This window comes from Marmota marmota, unplaced genomic scaffold, assembly GCF_001458135.2.
Source record: "Marmota marmota marmota unplaced genomic scaffold, marMar, whole genome shotgun sequence".
NCBI lineage: Eukaryota > Metazoa > Chordata > Mammalia > Rodentia > Sciuridae > Marmota > Marmota marmota.
Window position 1 is genome coordinate 17,003,020 of NW_026000168.1, and position 22,802 is coordinate 17,025,821.

At 46.1% G+C, this 22,802-nt stretch overlaps 1 protein-coding gene across 11 annotated transcripts in view; it reads right to left on the reverse strand.

Moving 5' to 3' along the window:
* The window catches only part of Tmcc1 (transmembrane and coiled-coil domain family 1), a 173,501-nt gene that overhangs the window by 14,445 nt on the left and 136,254 nt on the right, over positions 1-22,802 (reverse strand). For 9 of the 11 annotated variants that reach the window (XM_048787153.1, XM_048787151.1, XM_048787149.1 and 6 more), the window contains one exon: positions 4,940-5,874. In XM_048787153.1, the coding sequence (XP_048643110.1) occupies positions 4,940-5,874 (935 nt within the window). Of the gene's footprint in view, positions 1-4,939; positions 5,875-18,957; positions 19,174-19,247; positions 19,942-22,802 lie in introns of those variants that run through there. The other 2 variants (XM_048787155.1, XM_048787154.1) reach the window with 2 other exon arrangements.

Genomic DNA, 22,802 nt, shown 5'->3' on the forward strand with positions numbered 1-22,802 from the left:
AATATTTCATATTCTCTGTTTCTATTTTTCAAACTTATTGCCTAAATCTACCCTTCAACATATTCTTTACTGACTCAGATCCATTTTCAGTTGACAGGCACTAACACTTTAAATAAAAGGGGCTAAAATAGCCATGTAACTACATATCTCTGGTTTACGTCCCATGATGCCAAAGTCACGTAAAATCACGTTTGACCGCACCTCCTCTCTTGCATCCGACTCCTCTGGCCCGTGCTTGGCTAGGCTAGCACGGTTCCCACCTGTTCTACTGCGTGTGATGACCGCTCGTGGTGACTGCTTTCTTCCTAATTTTTGCTTTTGTGACTCAGAGCAGTTTAAAATATCCCTGGGCTTAATACAAACACTCTCAGAAGCTGATTTCCAAGGAACAACAATCCCCTTAAAATACAAGCTTTCAAAATGACGCTGCTGCTTGTGAGCACTGGGAGGGTTTCCAGCCTGACTGTCCACGGCACTGCCCTGGATGGCAGGAACCGCGGATCCCCTCAGGAAAGCCCTGGCGTCCCCCAGCTCTTATTTTTAGTGCATTCTGCCATGGCTGAGCCTGGACCCTTTCCTTCGGGCACTCTATTAGTTACGCCACACCCGTGCAGAACACACCTGGTCCTCAGATTTTAGCAGCAAATTAAGTACACGTGAAGCAGTGTTACGGTGTGACCCAGTGAGTCACTTTATGTTTCTGGGTTTCACTGTACTCATCTTAAATTAGATTAAAATAGATATTTGAGGTCTCTTTCACCTTCGAAGGACTACAAACCCAGATGCCACTAATCAGCATGAGACAGTGCTTCACGGGGACGAAGGGACTGGCTGGACGGGAACAACCTGAAGTCAGCACGGACCTCATCACCCCAAACCTCATCTCCCACCTCTGTCTAGTGTGCGCTCTCTCGTGTTTCTGAGAGACAGAGCAAAGCTCGGAGACTAAGAGCCTGGCCCTGGCCAGAAGGGCTGAGGTGGTCTCAGGCCCAGCTCTGCTATGATGGCTTCCTGGCCTAAGTGTAGTCAGTCCTGGCACAAATTATGTGGGGAGACCACACACGCATGCACACGCATGCACGCACATGCACGTGGTCCTCCACAAGCCTCGATGCTTCTGAGTACTTTAGAGTTAAGCAGATGGTCTTGGCACTCATCTTGCCTGGTGCTATCAGTGACATACAGAATAATGGAGGCACATTGAGAGAGGGACATTCCTGAGGAAGGATGCAGAAAAGGGGAGAGGTGACTGGGGCAGGCATTTCTTTCTTCTTCTTCTTTTGTGGCTCTGGGGATGGAGCCTGGGGCCCTCTGTGCATCAGGCAGCTGCTCTTCCGGAGCTACGTTCTCAGCCCTGGGGTGTGGGGGAGTCGGTCCCCTGCACTGCTACGCTGCCTTGAAAACCTTCTGGGAGCCTGCACACTTCACAGAATTTTAAGTAATATGTTTAAAACAGCGACTCAACTTTTAGTCAACACACATTTGACCTGGGAGAGACCAATACCCTCTGCCCATGCAATGGGTGCTTCTGAGAACGAGGCGAGTCTTTCAACTACACGGAGTTCAGGGTTGAGCCTGAAACAAAACCTGTCCTGCATTAAAAAGAACACTGCAGTCAGAGTCAGGAAAAACTGGGCTTAAAGTGTGGCTTCACTACTCACTACCAGGTGACCATGGTTGACACTAGGCCTGAAGTTTCTCGTCTGTAACTGGAGACAGTATAATGCACACGCAGGAATGTTGTGAGGATGGATCTTTGCCTTTAAAGCCTCTAGGCCAGAGAGGTGGCCATGCCTGTTGTCCTGGGGACTTTGGAGCCTGAGGCAGGAGGATCCTAGCCTGGGCAACTGAATCAGGCCCTCAGCAACCTAACAAGACTGTGTCTCAAAATAAAACATAGGAAGGGCTGAAGATTTAGTTCAGTGCACCTCAGAGCACCCAGGGGTTTAAAATCAAACTAAAAAAACCAATATCTGGCATCATGCAGACCCAGGGGTTTGGTAATGTTATTAGTGACAGTGTCACCACTGCTCTCACCAAACAACGAGCAGCAACACTGTGCATGGCCTCCCTTGTCAACTCAGATATTAATATTTAAAAATTTTTTTCTATAGTTATAGATGGACAGCATGCCTTTATTTTGTTAATTTTTATGTGGTGCTGAGGATAGACCCCAGTGCCTCACACATGCTAGGCAAGCACTTTGCCACTGAGCTACAGCCCCAGCCCAAGCCCCAGGTATTAGTTATATACAAAAACCAAAACAGACAAACAAACAAACGAACAAAATTACAGCATAGAAAAAATTTTTTAAATGGCTCTATGGGCTAGGGATGTAACTTAGTGGGAGAGGATGTAGCCTGTCCAAGACCCAAATTCCAGGCCCAGCACTGCCAAAAAAAAAAAAAAAAAAGGCAAAGAAATCTGGAGTATCTAGTTGACCAAATGTGCATCCAATGGTCTTGGTCACAGAAGAGCCCACCAAGTTCACCCTCAGCCTACCTCCTTTCTAGGCAAAAGGAGAGCATGCGACAGAGCAGACGCAGGGCCAACAGGCTGGAGTGCAGCTCTATGGTGGCCTAACATGAGCAAGGCCCTAGCTTTGATCCCCAGCACCCAGGGAAGAGGAAAAAATAAAAGAGAGAGAGAGGGAGAAAGAGAGAGAGAGACGGGGGTCCGGGGAGGGAGGGAGGAAGAGGGGTGCTGCAGGCAGCCGAAAGCGAAGGAGAAATGGGAAGGGGAAGACACAAACTGTCAAAGTAGACAAATGAACTCAGAAGCCTAGGACCATCTCCCATCTTCTGCAGACGAAGCCCACTAGCTCCGAGTGAGTCCCTCTGGGCAGGACGCTGCCGTTCTAAGCTATTTTCATTAAGTTAGGTTCAGTGCATCTTGTCAAAAGGAGGCAGAGAGACTCTCCAAGAGCCTAAAATGTGGAAAGTTTTGGTGCTTAAAATAGGCTTCAGTGTGTGTGTGTGGGGGGAGGATCTCACTTATGTGAAACTACTCAAAGACCAACAAAGTTAGCAAATATATTCACTGTCAAAGACACTGAATAAACAAACAAATAAATAAAACAAAACTAGTCATTTACCTTCTACAGAGAACCCAAAGTGCAGTGCAGTCAAAGCACTGCTCACACCTCCTACGTGAGGTGCCAACGAGGAGCTCAAGTGCTGTTCTTGTCTGATGTATTTTAAATGGATACAAGGTAGGCCCTGGGAAACGTGGGGTATTTTCTCTGATTTTCTGACCCACATGGGATTCGAAGACCACAAGCTCTAGATGAATCGGAGGAGTCTGAACAGTGCAATGTTTTGCTCTCCATTCAGAATAGGAGTCAAAGCTGGCAGTGTTTGTTAAGCCAATGGCCGAGCAATGCCAGGCAGGGGCTGGGTGGCAGCAGTTCCTGGCTGACACCATGAATGCCGTGGGTCAGGTGTTGAGCAACGTGTCTCACAGAATTTCATTTAAATGTCACAATAATCTTGCGCAGGATCGTTATTATTATTTCTATGTTAGAGATGAGGAAATCAAGACTTAGAGATATTAGGAAACTTGCTGGTTTTCAGAGTTAGTAAGCAACCACACTGGACCTGAACCTGGGACTTGGGTCCGAGTGTTCTAGAGTCCCCCCGAGTACTGAGATTGCTCACTACTTTACACATAAGTCCTCAGTGTATAAAGCACATGTGAAGCACTGAGATGAAAATAGCAACCAGTGTTCATGTTTAGAACTTTCTTTCCTCTACACACTTTTCTTCTCTCTTGAAGTCTTAAGTTGGAATTGAAGAAGAGTACAGGAGAGAGGCAGGATTGACGCACTGTTACCATCTGAAAGAGCTTGTGGCTTTCACTCTCAGAGCCACTGACACAAGCCGCCAACAATTTATTTCAGGCCCAAAGATTGTTTCATAAAAGTAAACTTTAAAAAACATCACTTTTATTTTTAAGAGGTGAAAGGGACCCTCAGAAATGGTTTGTTTAACGTCTGGTTTTATAGCAGAAGTACTGAGGGTTCCTTGAGTTAGTCCCCGTAACAGACCAAAACCCGGGTCCTTGGCTGAGCTGAAGGTCTGTGGCTCCCCCAAGGCCGGTCCTCAACCTGCATCATGAGGTGGCCTGGGAGGATTCTGAATGAGGACTTTGAGGGGGACATTCTTTCTTTCTGCATGTGAAGAAAAGAAGGGAAAAGGACAGACACTTGCAGAAGCTGACAGTGACCTAATATAAATACCTAGTATAATATAAATCCCCCCAAAGATGCCACGCTTGAGGCACAGCTCAGTGGCAGCATGTATGCCTACCATGAGACCCTGGCGTCAGTCCCTGGCCTGGTGGTGGGGCCAGGGGGAAGAAACAGGCTTCTACCTTTGGCACCGATGATGCCTCAAGGCGCTCAGTCCTTTGGGATGCCCCACTGTAGAGCCATTGCATGTCTAAGTCTCCTCCCCTTCAAACATCTGCCAATTCATAATAAAAGCCACAGAAACTTATCTGGTCTGTTTTCAGTGTGATCTTTCTAGCCAATTGCCCAGATAATGTGTAAGGCCAAACACCCACAGGGTTCTCTGGCTGGCTTGTACTTTTGTCCTGGAGTTCTCACAACTAAGAGCTTTTGAATTCAATGTGGCTTTGAGGACCGAGTGCGGTTCTGGGATAGCAAATAAACAGATGGACTGCCTTGGGGAGTGTGGGCTCCACTCTGAAGTCTTAAACAGGAATGAAGACTGTGACTCTGTCACTGGCTGACTGCTTCATCAAAGTGTGGTCTCGGGACTCACTGACCTGCACTGGCTCTGTTTCGCTGGCTGTGAAACCCGAACCTTATTCAAATGTCATATGACACACCTAACTGCTCTGGGCACTCTAGAGGAAGATAAAGCAAGGGAAGGGGCCACCCCAAAACAATTTAGGATTTTAATCTCCCGTGACTCACCTATACCGTTCCTCCTGCAAGGTCTGCATTATTAGGGAATAGTCCCTCTGATAATGTTCCTTGAGGGTCTCAAAGGATTCCTCCAGTCTGGCCTGGGTTTCCCGGATCTCCTGTATCTCGTGGAGTAGTGCATCAAATCCTGAGCTCTGCATGTCCAAGGTATTGGTTTTGGAGCTGGAAGCTCCTACAGCGAGGCCCCCCGTGGTGCTGTTGGCTCCCACTGAGCCTGAAGTGGCACTAGAACAATCTTCCTCGCTACCATATTTCGGGCTTGACTGGAAGTTTGAAATCACCCCCAGAGCCTTCCCCGCCTCGTCCACTTGCCCTTCCTCTAAAGAGTCCTTCAGGTTGGGGATGTTGTCGGCACTGCCAAATTTGTTCCGAATCAGCGACGCGATCTCCCTGGGTTTCGAGACCACGGCTCCTGCTGCCGAATGGGTGGCCTGGGAGAAGCTGGAAAATCCCCCTTTGACGCTGTCCACCACTCCTTCGCTGAAGCCCGTCACCTTTGCGCCCACGTCCTTCAGACCCTGGTGCATGTCCCTGAAGACATCCTTGGGCTGCCGGGGGATCCCATTCTGCTCCACTTCCCGGAGCTTCCGGTGGTAGTGCTCGAGCTTCTTCTGCAGCTGGAGGATGGTCTGGGCGGACTTCTGGTTCTTCTTCTCGAAGACCTGCTTGATGCGGGCCGCCTGCTGCTTGTCGGCGCTGTTGGCCAACTTCAAGTACTCGGCCACGTTGTCGTCCCGGGCCGTCTGCGCGATCTTGATCTGCTCCGTGAGCTTCAGGATCTTCTGCTGCAGGTGAGCGATGGCAGCCTTCGTGCGCTGAGGGTCTGGAATGCCATCCACAGACTCTGTGTGGATGCTGCCATCGGCGCTGGAGGCCACCGCACTGGACGTCTGGGCGAGGCTGCCTACTTCCAACCGCTCGATCTGCGCACAAAAGCAAGAGGTGCATGTTAGAAGGAGCCCGAGAGGACCACCGGGCCAGGATGAATGGCCCAAAGCCTGATGAAGCTTCACCGACTCTCAGCTCCCAGCAGAGAGCCGACCCTGCCCTCAGCAGCCTGCCCTGAGCAGCCTGCCCTGCTCCTGGGTACTGCCACACTCTGCTCAGCCACAGAGACAACAGTCTAGGAAAAAAAGACCTGCACAGGCTGTAAACTGGGAGTATTTTTTTTTGCTACAGAACGCATCACAGTCTCTTTAAATAGCAAAGCTCCCTAAGTGGGTTAAGGCATGAATTAATTCACATTCTGCATGCAGAGATTTGTTCAGAAGCACATTAGTGTACGACAGGGTACATCTGCTTTTCAGCTTAATGGTAGGAAAACCATTGCAGCGTTTAGACATCACTGTCACTCTGGCCCATGCTTTACACACTATGGCTATCTGAAAATGCTGGAAACAACGGGTGTCTCAGGACTGGAAGGCAGGTCAGCAGAAGAGAACTGGCCCAGTGGGCAGAAGCCCTGGGTTCCATCCCCAGCACGGCCTGGAGTGGGGTAGCATGGTGTATATATATATATAAATATTAAACTTTAATTATAATGGCTTCTTCTTTTTCTTATTTCCTCCCAGCAGTGGGGGAACTGAACCCAGAGTCTTGCACATACTAGGCGAGCACTCTACCACTGAGCTACATTCCCACTCCTTTTTATTTTGTATTTTTAAACTTTAGTTTCGAGGTACAGGGAATTTAACACAGGGCTGTTCTACCACTGAGCTACACTCTTAGCCCCCCTTCATATTTTTATTTTGAGACAGGGTCTTGCTAAATTGCTGAGGTGGTCTTAATTTGCAATCCTCCTGCCTCAGCCTCCTGGGGGCTGGGATTATAGGCATGTGCTGCCAGCTTCCCGGTGTCTTGGTGTCTTTTTATCTATGTGGTGTTGTGGGTAAGGAGATCATTTTCTACTCTAATAAGGACATTGAATCGGTAGCTAGAGATGAGCAGAGGTGAATGGGAAGGGAAGGCTCTGCTGAAAGTGCCAAAGGTGACTGTTACCAAATCACAAGTGCTGGGGATGAACTTGGTCACAATAACAGGAACGCCCAGGGACTGGGGCAGAAAGAGGTAAGGAATCAACAGATCAAGGACTAAGGTCAGGTCTTCTGAAACTCACATTATTAAAGCTTTAGCTAGTAAAAGTTTTGTTAGGCAGGTGCTCCAAAGCTCACACTCTATCTTTTCATATGGGTAAGAACCATTCAAAGGAACTCAAAAAAAAAAAAAAAAACCTGCTCAGATTTAAAAACTTAAAAAAAAAGCACTTAGCCAAGTTGGAGAGGGGTCAGGTCTTTCAAATTTAGGAAAAAACCAAAAAACGAAAAAACCTCCAAGTGGCGTCTAGACTCCCAGGGACTCATGAGGGTCAGGGATGCTGAGGCAGAAGATTACAAGTATGAGGCCAGCCTCAATTCAGTGAGACCCTGTCTCAAAATAAAAAAAGGAGCAGGGCTAGTGCTCAGTGGTAAAGTGCTCCTGGATTCAATCCCTAGTCCAAAAAAAAAAAAAAAAAGGTGTCCCAGCATGTGGCTTGTGGTGGTGAATTAGAGCAAGGCACAAAGGAAAAGGCCTTAGAATCTGTTCTCTGCTGACCCTGACAGAGTGAATAATGAAACAACCATCTCAAGGTGATGAAAATTAACAGTACACATCAAATTACAAATTTATCATCATGGAGACAGAATAAGATCATATCCTTTTTCTCTGGTTCCCATTAAAAATCTACCTTTGCAGCAATCTGCTAGAAGTAACTACACAGAGGTTACCCTGCCAATACTTTCATGATGATAACACACAAAAATCTAAAACACTCACGAAATGTCAACAATCAGTTTAGCCGAGAGAGGCATCCTCTTTTTTTTTTTTTTTTGTGGTACCAGGGGCTGAACTCAGAGACACTTAACCACGAAGCCCCGTCCCCAGCCCTTTTCTATATTTTATTGAGACAGGGTCTCACTGAGTTGCTGAACCTGCCACAGTCGGGAGGGGACACTGAGTAACCCGTGGCTCCTGGCTCCAGGTTCCTTATTGCGGGTTAGTTTTCCTCGGCAGCGAGCACCTTGTGTGCTGCAGGCTGTGTGAGGGAGGTCACCTGCGGCTCCCAGCAGCCCAAGTAGCACAGAGTCACATTAAAGACAGCCCAGTTGGTTTCCTTAGTTACTTTGTGGAGATTCTATATCTGCAATTTAATTATTTCATGTAAAATGAGATCACTTTTAATAAGCAATTAGTTTATTAAAAGTTATTGTGATAGCTCGTCTGCTGTATCTTTCTCTTAAGGTTCCCTGACATTGCAGCAAATGTTAATTTATATGTTGTCTGATTATTAAAGTAGCAGTGTTCCCGTCTGGAGCGTGGACTTCCTCCTTAAGGACCTGGTTCAGAAAAGGAAGTGCCTGCCTCTTGTGCTTGGGACTCAGGCTTCCCTCCTCCTCTGCACCCACTCTCCCCTGTCTCCATCTCACCCTCCCTTTCCTACCACTCCTACACCACTTCTCCTCCTCTTCAAAACTAGAACCTGCCACACGCTCCAGATGGGAATACTGGTTCTTAGTTTTGATTTACAAAGTCATCAAATGAAAAGCTTTTTTTTTTTTTTTAATGGCGTCTGTAGGCACACTAGGTTGTTCACGTACAACAAGCAAAATTCGATTGCTAACGCACTCCAACCTGACAATCAAGTTCTAAATGTGAAAAGCAAAAATTAAAAACATTTCAAAGCCTGTACTAAAAAGAAGGGGAGGATTGTCTGTGTGTGTGTTGCTAGAAGTGGAACCCAGGGCCTTACTTGTTAGGCAAGGGCTCTGAGAGTCAGACCCAGGATTTTCTTAAAAATATATGAAAAGTCACAAATCTGAAAAGAAGGTGACTGAGTGGGCTGCCTGTGGCTTGGTAGTGAAGCATGCGTGGACTTTAGCATGAAGCGCTCAGGTTCAAATCCTGACATCACCACTAGCTGCACAACTGGGTAAGTCACTTGACCTCTGAACCCATTCCAGCTGTAAAGTGGAGAAAATGCTCACTTCAGAAGATGTGTGAAGAGGAGATGAGTCGATAAACATCAAAGTGTCAGAACTGTACGTGCGCAGAACAAGTTACATTGGCTATTTTTGTAACGTGTGAGTATTCTTTTTAAAGATTCACATATAAACTCCCTTCCAAGGGAACGTACTCCCTTCCAAGCTCTCTCTCACTTCAGGCAGAACAAGGGAGATACAGGTTCTACCAGGAGCCCTGTCACTCAGCCCTACTGTGGGAGCAGGAGAGTCCCCTCTCCATAGTTCCGTGGCTCGCACCTGGCTGGCTGGCCGAACCCTCCCCAGCCTACAAGGCACACTGTTGCCTCAAGTTTACAAACAACATGACTGCCAAGTGCCTCCCACCTCCAGTGATCGCAGGGAAGGGGAGGACAGTGACAGTGCCCCCTAATCAGGTCTTTTCTGATGGTCTCCCGAGGGTGTGCGTCTCTGATTATCCTGTGTCCTAAGAGCGTCCACGGGACTCGGGCAGCCACCATTCTGCTCTGCGGCCATAACCAGCACACAGTGTCGCCTCCTCTGCATTTTTGACTCTTACTGTCAAGAACTCATTTGCCAGACTTTAATGACCTATTAACCGATATGAATGAATTGGTTACAGAATAAATTAAAAAAGACCCAAGAGAAATTTTTAAGCAGCACATCCAGGGCAGAGCAGAACCATTGCAGCTGCACACAGAGCGCCTCTCACTGCGGCCTACTTCCTCTAGGTGGATGGAAGGGTCAGCGCACCACAGGGCCCAGGTGGACAGTCATGGTCAAGGAAAGGCGGTGGAAGCGCACTGGCCACAGCCAAGGGTCTGGCCATGTGTCTCTCTGGTCCCCTGCTTGTTGTCTTAGAGCCCGTCTCCCATGTGTATGACAGGACCCGATCTTTTCATGAGATTTTTTGAAAAGATATTAAACATATCCAGTCAGAGGCTGGGGATGTGGCTCTGCAGGGAAGTGACTGCTTGGGAAGTGGCAGGTCCTGGGTTTGACCTCAGCCACCGCCAAAATAACACCAGCAGCAACAATGATGACAACAAAAACAGATCATGCCGGACACACCCAGTGCAGTCACAGGAGGGGACTATCCAGGATCAGGTTCCTGCAAGAGGCCCCAACAGACCAGGCTAGAAATCAGAATGGAGTCACTCATGCTAAAGTTCCATGTCACAATGCTGAGACTAAACTGCTGTCTGACCTTTCATCAGGATTGGAGGTGACAACCCAATTTCCCAACAGACCACTTTCAATTGGCTTAAGAAGGAAGTTTCCAGGGCCAGGGCTGGGGCTCAGCGACACAGCGCTTGCCGAGCATGCGCGAGGCCCTGGGTTCGATCCTCAGCATCACATAAAAATTAAAAAAAAAATAAGAAAAAATAAAGATATTGTGTCCATGTACAACTAAAAAATATATATAAAAAGTTTCCTGTGCTTTAATCCTTGTACAAAAAGAGGTAACCTAAACTAAGCTGATGTTAACAAATCAGTTATTTTTCTATTGCTCTGTCTTCCTGTCCCTGTTTTACAATGAAGTAAGTTTGAATTAAGCAATCCACTTTTTTTCCAAACATTTACTTTTTACTTGTGGGTGGATACAACGCCTTTATTTTTTATGTGCTGAGGATCAAGCCCAGTGTCTCATGCAGGCTGGGCGAGTGCTCTTCCTCTGGGCCCCAGCCCCAGCCCTCACTTTTTGTTTTCTATTTCTTCTTCAACTTTCTTCTGTCTGTAAAAACCTCTTCTGCTTAACTCATTGAAGCACTTATTCTAGTTTATGGAATGAATTGCTGTTTGATTATAGACCTGAAAATAAAGCCGGTTAAGATCATTAAACCACTGGTGTGGGGCACATGACTGTGATACTAGCTACTAAGGAGGCTGAGGCAGAAGGAGCCCAAGTTTGAGGTCAGCCTGGGCCACTCAGTGAGACCTGGCCTCACAATAAAGAGGAAAAGGACTTGGGGTGTAATCTCAGTGGTCAAGCACTTGCCTAGCATGCACTGGTTGAATCTGCAGGACCCAGGGGCAGGAAAAATATGATCACCAAACTAATGTTTTTGTCCTTTGACCACACACACACACACACACACACACACCAAAAAAAAAAAAAAAAAAGCTGACCTTCTTCCATCTTCCATCACTTAACCTGGCTGGTAGGTTCATGACCCAAAACCCAAGTACAGACTCATAACTATGAAAGATGAAGAAATCCCCGACTTCACATCACCGTCCTCAATGGAAACCCTGTGCTATCTACAGGATATCAGCTCTTTTCAGAAATCTCATGTTCCACACAGTAAATAATTTCTAAGACCCATGTCATCTCCACATGCCTTCCCATGACCACCCTTCACCAAGCTTCCTTTACAAGAAGAGCCTGAGACCCCCAAAGTGTGTGTCCCTGGAGATAGCATTCCACATTCTCCCTTGAAGGCATCTCTGCTTTCCTAATACACACGTCCACGCCACTAACTGACGCGTCCTTAAACTCATTTCTATAATGTTTTTCAAGGACCCCACTCATCCTGAGTTAAGGTGCCCCTCTCTGGGAGATCTTGGATCTCCTCTGGTGACAGGATCACAGGTGTGCACCACCACACCTGGCAGAATATCTGTCTTCCTTGTGGTCACTGTGTTCGCCTATCTCCACTGTTGCACTGTAGGGTGGCGTATCTGTCCGTCATTGATCAGAGCGATTTGCTGAGAACGTTCTCTTGTATGCAATTGTGAGTTGTAGTTTGCTGAGCTGGTACTGCACTGTGAACAGGCGGTGATCTCAAAAGTAGGAGATTAGCAGAAAATAAAAGCTGACTAAGTTCTATTAGCCTCCAGACAGAAAGCTTTTCCCTAAACATTCCAGACCTTTCCACTTGAAGCAAAAATCAAGATTCTGCTTAACGTCCAAAATCAGATTTATTCAATTGTCACAAAAATTGTCATTTGCTTGGTAAATAACTCTTGCGTAGACTGTGATGTTTCTTTTTTTTTTTTTTTAATTTTTAAAGTTATAGTTGGACACGATATCTTACTTATTTTTATTTGGTGCTGAGGATCAAACCTAGTGCCTCGCACGTGCTGGGTGAGCGCTCTACTGCTGAGCCACAACCCCAGCCCCTGTGATGTTTCTTAAAAGATCCAGAAATCACTTTTTCACATTTTTATATAGAACTCTGGTCACAGGGAACCTTGCTGTATGGAGAAGTATCTGGATCAGCACAGAGAGAAGTGGACCATCTAAGCCAGCAGGGCTCCCCCTCGACTCCTCTCCATCTAGTTTATGTGAATGTTCTGGATACAATTTGGTTTAGAAAAGTAGAAAATGAAACAAAGTTTCATTTTATGAAAACGACTTAATTATGACTTAATTTCTAAAGTTTAAAAAGTCAGTGATACACAAACAGTCCTGGTGACAATGACCCTGGTCACTTCTGAACGTGACATCACTACTGAGAGCCTCCTCAGCCCCTTTCTGTTTTCTATCACCAGCACTTTTCAGGTCTGTCTTCATAAAGAACAAAGTTTAGGATCATGTCGCGGTGACACTGCATATTGATGAAGAGCAGAGGGCACATTCCTCTCCCCAGATTCCAGCTAGATCTGTGAGTTAGTTTTTAAAAAAATTTAAGAAAGAATTTTTAGGGATTGAACCCAGGACCTCACACATAGTAGGTGCTTGACACTGAACTAGGTCCCCAATGCTTTTTTGTTTTGAGACAGGCTCTCGATAAGTCACCCTGACTGGCCTCGAACTCATGATCCTCCAACGTCAGCCTCCTGAGTCACTGTGCAGGTGTGCACCCCCACACCTGGCTAGTGTGTTCGCTTTATAGCTAAAGATCGTATCACGTGCCTTAGCCAAATGACAAAGCAGCTGTGTGTGTGTGTAGGTGTGTGTGTGTGGTTTGTGGTCTGGTTCTTCTGAGGTGCTGCTGTCCACGCAGTGCCTTGGTCAGGCCAGGGCATGATCTCCTTTCCTCTTCTGGCTAATTCCTTGGTCAGCCCTCAAGGCTCAGTGAAGTGTAACTTCTTCCAGGAAAACCTTCCCTGACAACGTCCCTCTCCCAGGTGACTGGAGAGCCTTCCCTTTATCTTCCCACATGCCTAGACACACATCTCCATCACTGTTTTGACCACATTATATTGAAACGGTTGCTTGGGTGTCTTGCCTCTATTTTGACTTGGGTTTCTGAGGACAGGGATTATGTCACATTCATCTTCGCCACCGTGAAGCTAGCACCATGCAGCTAGCACCATGCCTGGTATACAGAAGACCCCCAGTGAGTGTCTGTTTGGTATAATCACTTGTCGGCCCCTCCTGCTCAACCTGGCCCTGCTAGACCTCACAGCTCATGCAGCACTGAGCCTGCATTCTGCAAGTGGTATCTAGTTTTTGCAGGAAAACAAAACAACAACAACAACAAAAAACTTCCAATAAATGTTTCTTCCAAGGCTGCCAAGGAAAAATTACTGATTGGGTTGAATACCAGTTTAAATTATTAAAATCTTATCCAGCCCAATTCTTCCAACCCAAATGCAAAGTACCCATTAGAGCCAGGGCCAGCGCTGGGAACTGCCTTGTCACATGAGGGCGGGCTTCTGGGTGTGCGTGAAACAGGCCTCACCAAGGGCCAGCACTGCCAGGTGGACTTCAGGCTGCTGTCTGGATTTAATGGATCCATAAGCCTGAGCACATGAACTTTCTCATTAAAAAAAAAAAAAAAAAAAAAAATCCCCCTGTGTACAGGGTGTACGCCAGACATGGAGATAGAAAATATATAAAATGATATTCTAGTACTTCTGCTAGTACTAGTGAGGATGTAGGCAGACAATACCACGTTGGTTTGCCAGGTGCTATTTTAAAGTACAGACTCGGAGCTAGGAAGAAACCTACTAGGTCTTCCAGCTCAAAAATGTATCTTACAGATGACTAACAGACTTAAGTCTCTCCACGACAACTAATAGAAAAAACAGGTGACATACTGAAGACACACACAGGCACAGTGTTTACCACACGGGGTGGGTGCGGTGGGGTTCAAGCATCAGCTCGCCTGTGCCACTAGAAGTATCCAAGAAGATTCCTGCTGCATGTTAAGAATGCCACAGGACACTGATGGAGAGCTGGAATGGATGATCCAAGTTTCCTTCACACTCTAGAATTTTTAACTTTTGTTTCAAAAGAATAGAGACACCCTGGCTATGATGTTAAAAAATCATTTTCACATTCAGATTGAAGGTGTATGATTATTCTGAAGCACAAAAATCTGTTAACAGGGGTTAAAACTAAAAATTATGTTCTGAAGTCAGGTGCAGTGGCACACTTTGTAATCCCAGCTACTCAGGAGGCTGAGAAAAGAGGATTTTAAGTTTGATGTCAGCCTGGGCAACTTAGTAAGATCCTGTCTCAAAACAAAAATGTAAAAAAGGGTTGGAGAAGTGGCAGTGGGAGAGTACTTGCTTAGGATGCACAAGGCCCTGGGTTCAATCCCTAGCACCAAACCCCAAACCAACCCAACCACCACCACCAACACACAGCACTATGTGCTAACTGACAGGAGAAGATGACACAAACAGGTTTTCACAGCACACACCAATCTAACTGCAAAACTGACACCCATGAGTGTCACCTATGTGTCACTGACACCAGTGAGTTAGTTACTTCTTGCTACAAACATAGTACCTTTACAACTCAAAAGTCCTTAAGCAAAAGATTTCTCAGTGTTATCTTGATCTTATTTACTTCAAGTAATTCTGATAAAACTCTAAAATAATGACAAAATCTGAAAAAGCCCAAATGCAATCTGTGATTTTTTTTTTAAACATCTGATATTACAATGTATCATCAGAATCTAGAATGTAAGGTCCACAGGGGGAGATATCTGTGTGTTTTCTTCACTTTTGTTTAATAATTAAAACTGTGTGTGGCACTTAGTAGTTGCTTAAATATCAGTTGGAGACTCCCTGATACGGTTTCCAGGCTTCAATTCCCAACGCTCTAATGGCTACCCACATGCATCTCTTCCTGCTCCTGCTCTGACAAACCCAATCTGTGTGTCTCTGAGCATCTCCTTCCCCTCCCCATCGTCCTGCAAAATGGGCTAGTCTTTTTTATTTTTTCCTTCCTGATACTGGAGGTTGAACCTAGGGGCCCTCTACCACTAAGCTACATTCCCAACTCTTTGAGACAGAGTCTTGTTGAGTTGCTGAGGCTGGCCTTGAATTTGCAGTCCCTCCTGCCTCAGCCTCCCCTGTCACTGGGATCATAAGGGAGCACCACTTCCTATTAAACCTGTTGTAACCTTTTTCCCTCCAAATAACTGTAGGTAAAATCATGTTCCCGTTCTTTTCTCTTATTAAGGAGATTTCAGGTCTGCTGACTGTACTTGTATAAACACTGCCTGTCAATTCTTCTCCTGACACCCATTCCAGGTCTCTTCCACCACGGTCACAGGATTACCTCAACTTCCTCCTTTATGAGTCTGCCTAGTACGTCACAGTCTATGAACGTTCCAAGGGTAGATTTCTCATTTTTTTTTTTTCTAACTTAGTGTCCCCAGTACCTAGTACACAGCTGTTAAGTAAACATCTGCTGAAAGAACAGATTCTCAGTAATTTTTTCCATACAGGTGTAAATTGCATTTTCCCAGTGTTACCTTGGCTTTTATGAGACTACCAATAACCTTCCAGTTCTCTCTTACATTCACATTCAATTATTTCCCTTAAAAAGCAAACCAAGAGGGGCTGGGGTTGTGGCTCAGCGACAGAGCGCTTGCCTAGCATGTCTGAGGCACTGGGTTCCATCCTCAGCACCACAGAAGAATAAATAAAAAATAAAGGTATATCAACAACTTAGAAATGGCAAAGAAGGCAAATGATAAAATCAGAAGTAGTGATCTTGGAGAGCACGATAGCAGGTGGAAAGTGCATGGATTCAGAGTCAAGGACAGCTGGAGTTTGAATCCAATTGTAAAACTTCCTTACCTGGACTTTTACATCTCTGAATCCATTTTCTCTTTTTAATGTGAAGATAACTGTACCTTTCTTGGAGGATTAAATGACACACGTGTTCTTTAGTGGAGGCTTGAAATCTAAAGCCCCAGAAGTACCTACTACCATTAGGTTGCAGAGAACTTGAAATAAGGGTATTCCATCAGTATTTCTCTGAAGAACTATTTTTATATGAGGCCAAAGTTTTGAGGCAAAAGTGCCAAAACAAAATTGCCTCAAATACTGAGACAAATTCGAGACTTAGGTCAACAGCAAATCTCTATAAAACAAAACAAAATAAAAACCTATATAATAGAGGTTTTTGTTTTTCTTTCTTCTTTTCATTTCTTATTTTTTCTTCTCATACTTGTTCTGCCACTGAGCTACGTCCCTAGAGCCCCTTGCTTCTGTTGTACTTGAGAGTGGATCCAGGGGTGTTCGGCTGCTGAGCTACAACCCCAGTCATTCTTATTTTTCATTTTGAGCCAGGATCTTGCTAAATTGCTAAAGCTGGCCTTGAACTTGAGATCTTCTTCCTCCTCAGCCTCTAGAGTCGCTGGGATGACAGGTGTGTGCCACCATGCCCAGCCCCATCCAACCCCTTTGGGTGGGCGACGTGTTGCCACCCTGGGTCTGAACTACATAGTGGACTTTATTCCAAGGACATCACTGAAGGTTTCCCCATGGTAACAGTAAGGCTCCACTGGAATCTAAACTTACAGATCCAATAGGCTGCCTGATTATATCAAAATCTGCACGTTCAAAACCAGTCAACGTAATCCTTCTTCTAACTCTCATGTCAGGAAAAGCAATCTCTATTTATCAAGTTATATAAGTCAAAACCAAACCAAAGCCAAAACATATTCTTGAAATCTTCTGCATTCTATCCATGGCCAATCCAACAGCAAATTATCCCTTTTGCTCTCCTAATTCCTATCAATCTCTACTGCCACCTCTCTAAAGTGGTGGCATCCTCATGCTCTCTCTTCTGGCCACTAAGGTGGACTGGTCTACCTGCATTCACTTAGGTTCTCTCTGAAGCTGGAGGGGGAATAAGGGTCCTAAGTCACTTGGTGCTTGAAATCTTTTAGGAAGTAGCTTCCTACAAGGTTTAAAATAAAGAACAAAGATCTGAACAAGGTCTAGGAAACCCCACATGGTTGGGCCCTGGATCTCTCTCTGTCTTGGGCTTCTTCTTCTTCTTCTTCTTCTTCTTTTTTTTTTTGGTGGTGCTGGGGATGGACGCACCCCAGCCGTAGAGCTTCGTCTTTATGATCCAGTTACTTCCCCTCCTGAGCCGCACTGGCCACGGTCAGGTGCCGGTGCTCATCCCTCTGCCCACATCAGTGCCTACTTGTCCTTTCTTCCCTGCGCTGCCAGCCATTTGCTAGGTGCTGGGTGTGTGCTGACGGACAAACCAAGCCTCTGCCTCCATGAGGCTCATGGCTGAGTGGCACAAAGTGGCAGAAAAAGCAATAACCAAACAATAAGCTGTGGAAATGACTATAAAGAAGAGAGTGCTGTAAGAAAGGAGCGATGTAAGGGAGGGGGGTCTACTGCAGGTCAGGAGGTCACAGAGGGCTTCTTTCAATGGCACCTTCACTGCAGGCACATGCGACATCGAGTCCCACCATTATGTACAGAAGCGGGGGATGAGGAAAGAGCACAGAGGGGGAGGGGCGGCTCTGAACACAGCCCTCAGAGACAGAAGAGGAAGCGGTTCCTTCAAGCAGCTGCAAATGAGGAAAAGCTTTATTACTGTGGGCTTTATGTGCCCAGAGAAGGAATCTGGAATTCTATCAGTGAAGATGAAAATAAAGAATGCGGCCATTCAGAAAGACAAGGAGAAAGGAGTCATTTACTGGCTGCTTCTTAGAATTTACTTGGTGGAAAGGTTAAGACCATGTTACCAAAAAGGCTTATGGAAGCAGAGGGGGATCTGGGAGTGCGCAGGAGGGGCCTCGGGCCTCGTAACCTGGCGGGCGCTGGAGTACACCCAGGGCTTGGGGACCAGCTTACGTAACCAGTGAGTCAGCAGAGTCAGGTGTCAATGGAGCTCTCCAGATGGGAGGTGGGCTAATGGCACCGTCATGGTCACGCACCTTTCAGAAACGCTTCCCTACGTCAGGATCGTCACCAAGACCCAAGAAACGGGACCCCACTGAAAGCAGAGCAGGTGATTCTGGGAGGATTTCAGTTGTCTGCAGAAAGGCATTTTTGTAACTTGCAATAAAGCACTTGGCATAGTTTCCAAAATCCAGACTCCCAGTTCTGCTGAGAGCAAAACCCAGATTGTTAAAAAGAAAGCCTCCCCGTCTTCCCTGGAGTCTATAAATATTTCAGGGCTATTTTCTACAACCATCTTTCCCCTCCTGAAGGCTGTTATGTACCAACAGCAACAGAAACAGGTCTCCCAGTGACAGAACTGGGTCTGGCAAAGAAAAAGATACAAAGGAGAACACAAGAGGGGCTCAATGACAGCAGAGGGAAAAGACAGACCCATGACAACCACCCGACACCCTAGAGCCATGGCAATGCGCCCCCCACACCAGCAAGCAGCACTCCCCAAATGGGAGCCTCCCATCCTGCCGCCTCCCCGGTGCCCGGGCTCCAGCCTACGCTGCTGCAGGGGCAATGCCAATGTGAGCAGGAGGCGGGAGCTGCTTTTCCTTCTCCACCTCAGGCCAGAGGCAAAGCTGGGAAAGGGGTAATTATGACTCGACAGAGGAGAAAAGGCGCCTGCTTGCCAGCATTCTTTGCCTTGGAAACTCCTAGCTTCTGCCTGTCCATGACATCGAGAGAACTTGATGACTCTCTGAAGGTCACAACTTGAACGCGCAGAAATAACGTCTTCCTTTCCGGCCCTCTCGGCCGTCTTTTCCCATCAAACCCAATTCTGCACACTGTCTTGGTTATTATTAAGATGCAAATTCTATGGAGCTGCTATATAAAAGTTAAAAAGCAAGCAAGCAAGACATCAGCACACACGGATCTTACCCAAGCCCGTCAGGCAGTCTGCGGACTCTGCTCCCCACCGAGCTCACCCTGCATGGTGCACTGCCAGCAAGCTCGGGTGGTGACAACAAATCCCAGCGGCTCCTGGCTAGAAGCTCCTTCCATTTGTTCCAGCCTCCAGACTGCAGAGGAGCTGTGGCATAGTCTGTCACTGCTGCACAAGCTCCGACAATGACGCTGTAAATGAGGGCAGCTACTATTGGGAACGCGCCCCCTCCCCCCCCAAACAAGACCGCGACAGTGAAGCTTCCCGTGGACCCCTGGCCTCTCACCTCCTCAGTCTCTCAGAAGCGCCTTTCGCAGACCAGGCGGGGTCACAGCAGGCGGGGACAGCCCTCCGCAGCGCCCACCTCGGCCTGGCCTTCGCACAAGCTCGGCTTCTGCCTCTCCATCAGCTCCTGGAGCTCTCTACATCTGGGTGCCGGGGAGGGCTCTGCTGAGTGAACACAGAGCCTCTGCCAACAGGCATCTGTGTGTGAGTGTGTGTGTGCGAGTGTGTGAGAGTGAGTGCGCGCACGCAGGCACAGTTTGCGGGAGCTGCTCATGCAAATGAACAGTTTGACTCTGGGAACGAGATCACAGACAGTGTCTGCCTCTCTCCTCCGGATGGCTGGGAGCATCGTTTATAAAAGACAAAGCTTCCACTGGTTGGGTTTAAAGCTGCAGGGCACGTATTCCACACCCACATTTGTCTTCTGGTTTGCATTAGATAAGGATGGGTTCCAAATGGATCAAGTATTTAAAATGTTCTATATAACACAATACCATTTAGGTAGTTTGGTTCAAAAACTACAAAGAAAAAGCCATCCACCCATGTTCTGACCAAGGAGCAGGATATCTCCAGGACAGACTTCCAGGTTTCCAAAGGTGTCTTCTCTTACTTTTCATTTCAGGTTCATAAAATCATTTAAATGAAAATTAATTAAGAGTAAGAAAATTGGGCAAGAAACAGAAAGTCAGTATGAGAATCTAACTCACTACAAAGGGAAAAATACTTGTTATGAAAAGCAATGGTTCCCCAAATTATTCTTCTATCTCTAAAGGCACAGAATTCTGACGTTGACTTTCCAGAACAAATTAATGAATAATTTATGGCTTAATGGAAGTTTTGTCTTTACCTAAAACTTAGATTGTAAACGCTTACTGGGTAAATATTTATTTCAACAAAAACCCCAATCTAGTACTACCATCATCAGAACTAGACACTGTAGCTGGATGAGGTGGCACAAGACTGTAATCCCAGTGACTCAAGAGGCTGAGGCAGGAGGATAGCTTATTTGAGGCCAGCCTCAGCAAGTTTGGGAGACCCTCAGCAACTTGAAGAGACCCTGTTACAAAATAAAAAATAAAAGGACTGGGAATGTGGCTCAGTGGCAAAATGCCCCAAAGTATTTTCCGTTGTTAAAAAAATCAATAGTTCTTGTGATTTTAATTTGAAGGCTCCTGTAAGAGAATCCCTATTTTTTTTTTTCTACTTCTCTCAAAAATCATTTTGTAAAGCCGGGCATGGTGGTGCACGCTTGTAGCCCCAGTGGCTCTCGAGGCTGAGGCAGGAGGATCACGAGTTCAAAGCTACCCTCAGCAACAGTGAGGCCCTAAGCAACTTGGTGAGACTCTGTCTATAAAAATACAAAATAGGGCTGGGGATGGGGTTCAGTGCTTGAGCAGACTTGAGTTGAATCCCTGGTTCCCCCCAACCCTCCCCCCCAAAATTACTTTGTGGGCCAGGTGCAGTGGTGTACATCTGTAATCCCAGCTACTCGGGAGGCTGCAGCAGGAGGGTGACAAGTCTGAGGCAGGCCTGGGCAACTTGTGAGATCCTGTCTCAAAAAAGGTGGGGTGGGGACAGGCATGTACTTCAGTGATACAGTCTTTGCTTAGCAGGCAAGCCCCTGGGTTCAATCTCCAGCACAGGGGTGGGTGGGGGATCATTTGACAGGAACTTTCAAATGGGCCCTGAGCTACTAATAATAAAACCCAGTACATTACTACTATCTTCCTTTTATTTTTTATTTTGTAACAGGGTCTCTTCAAGTTGCTGGGGGTCTTGCAATGTTGGGGGATTTTATCTTCTTCCGGGGTAAGTACAATATTTAATCTTTTTAAAGGTTAATGTTTGTTATAACTCTTAAGTGAAACTGCTACTGATGATAGGTGTCTCAGTGCTCTGTCCCTTACTAGACGTGCAGGACTACATTTCCCAGAGCCCCTGCAGTTAGGCAGGTCATGTGACTAGTTCTGACCAATGGGTTATGAAAGAAATGTAAGTATGCCATGGACACAAAGCATTGCAATTGCTAATGTGAGGCGCTTTTGTCCTTTCTTTCCTTGCCACTGAGACCACTGTGGCATGTGTTGACACAGGTAGCATAGACCCAGGGTGCCCTGGTGGGATGAGCCACCATATGGAGGACAGCTGCTCTGGAGAGGTCCCTGGGCTGAAAGAGGAATCTTTGCATGACAAATGTTCACTGTCTATTTATATGAATGTCATGATTTTGTCATTTAAAAGGTCACCCTTCAGCAGGGTTAGGAGTTCTACCGAGACAGCAATGGATTTGTTGGAGAGAACCAAGTAAACAGAGTTGCCAGAGAAGTCCCCACGACAGGATGCTCTCACTGCCACCGTCTCCTTGACCCCAAAGTAAATGCCAGTTCAACTTGGCTGACTCTCTAGTTCTCTAGATTTTTTTCTCTTGCGGATCTTGTTTTTCTTTTTGATTATGCTCCTTGATGACAGTACTAATTGAGAATTTGGTTTTTACAGTCTGACATCTATGTAGAATGACAGACACTTTGTTTCTGCCAGGCACGATATATGATGCTTTATTGTCATTTTGATGAAATAACCCAATAGTTTCTCACCCATGATCCTACCCTAAGCAAGGGCCTGAATCTCCTTTGTTAATTATTTCAACTGTGTACTCTCTAGGACTGAATCCCAATTATAGAGGGGGAAAAACCTTCTAGGGTAACTTCTTTTTTTAAACTTTGTTTATTTATTTTTCTGTGGTGCTGAGGATTGAACCCAGTGCCTCCCACATGCTAGGCCAGCGCTCCACCACTGAGCCACACCCCAGCCTCTCAAGGTAACTTTTATACCTAATGCTTTTGGGATTTCCCAATGTGTCCTTGGAAGTTCACAAAAAAATTTTAAAATTTCACACTACTAAAAAGAATTGCTAGAAATAATATATGCTCAAAACAATTAGGTTTTCTTGGTGTGGTCCACATTTCTTAATCAGATTCATATTTTTCCCTTGGATAAGTTTGCACAAAATGTTTATATATCAGAAATTATGCACATACATGTATGATTTTATTGGATGAACCTGGAGTTTGCCGTTTTTACCCAAGGGTAAAAGATTTTAAATTCATACAAAATAATAGAGAACTTTACTCCATCCCATCCTGATGTGATCAGTTTCTGTAATAAATCAATCCCATCTATATTATCAGCTATAGTTTTGTTTCACTCTGCTGAAGGCTCTGCCGGCCAGTCTGTGTCCCCTATAACTTTCCCACTGTGTTCTGACGATCAGGGGTCTGAACTATAAACCCAGTGGAAAACTGCATAGGAGAAAAAAAAGAATAGTCTGAGAGTCGTGGAAAGAGCTGTGCCCTCAGCCACTGCTACTCCACAGAACAGAATCTTGGGCAGTTGCTTCTGAGCTGATGTTGTTAAGACAACTTTTAGTCTGCACTGAGTCAGGGTTTCCATGATGCTTGCTTGACAGTCAAGGAGGAGGTGTTCCATGAAGGCAGACTGTTCACCAAGAGAACCGCCTAGACAGGAGCGAATAACCTAATGAGGGAATCTGACTGTG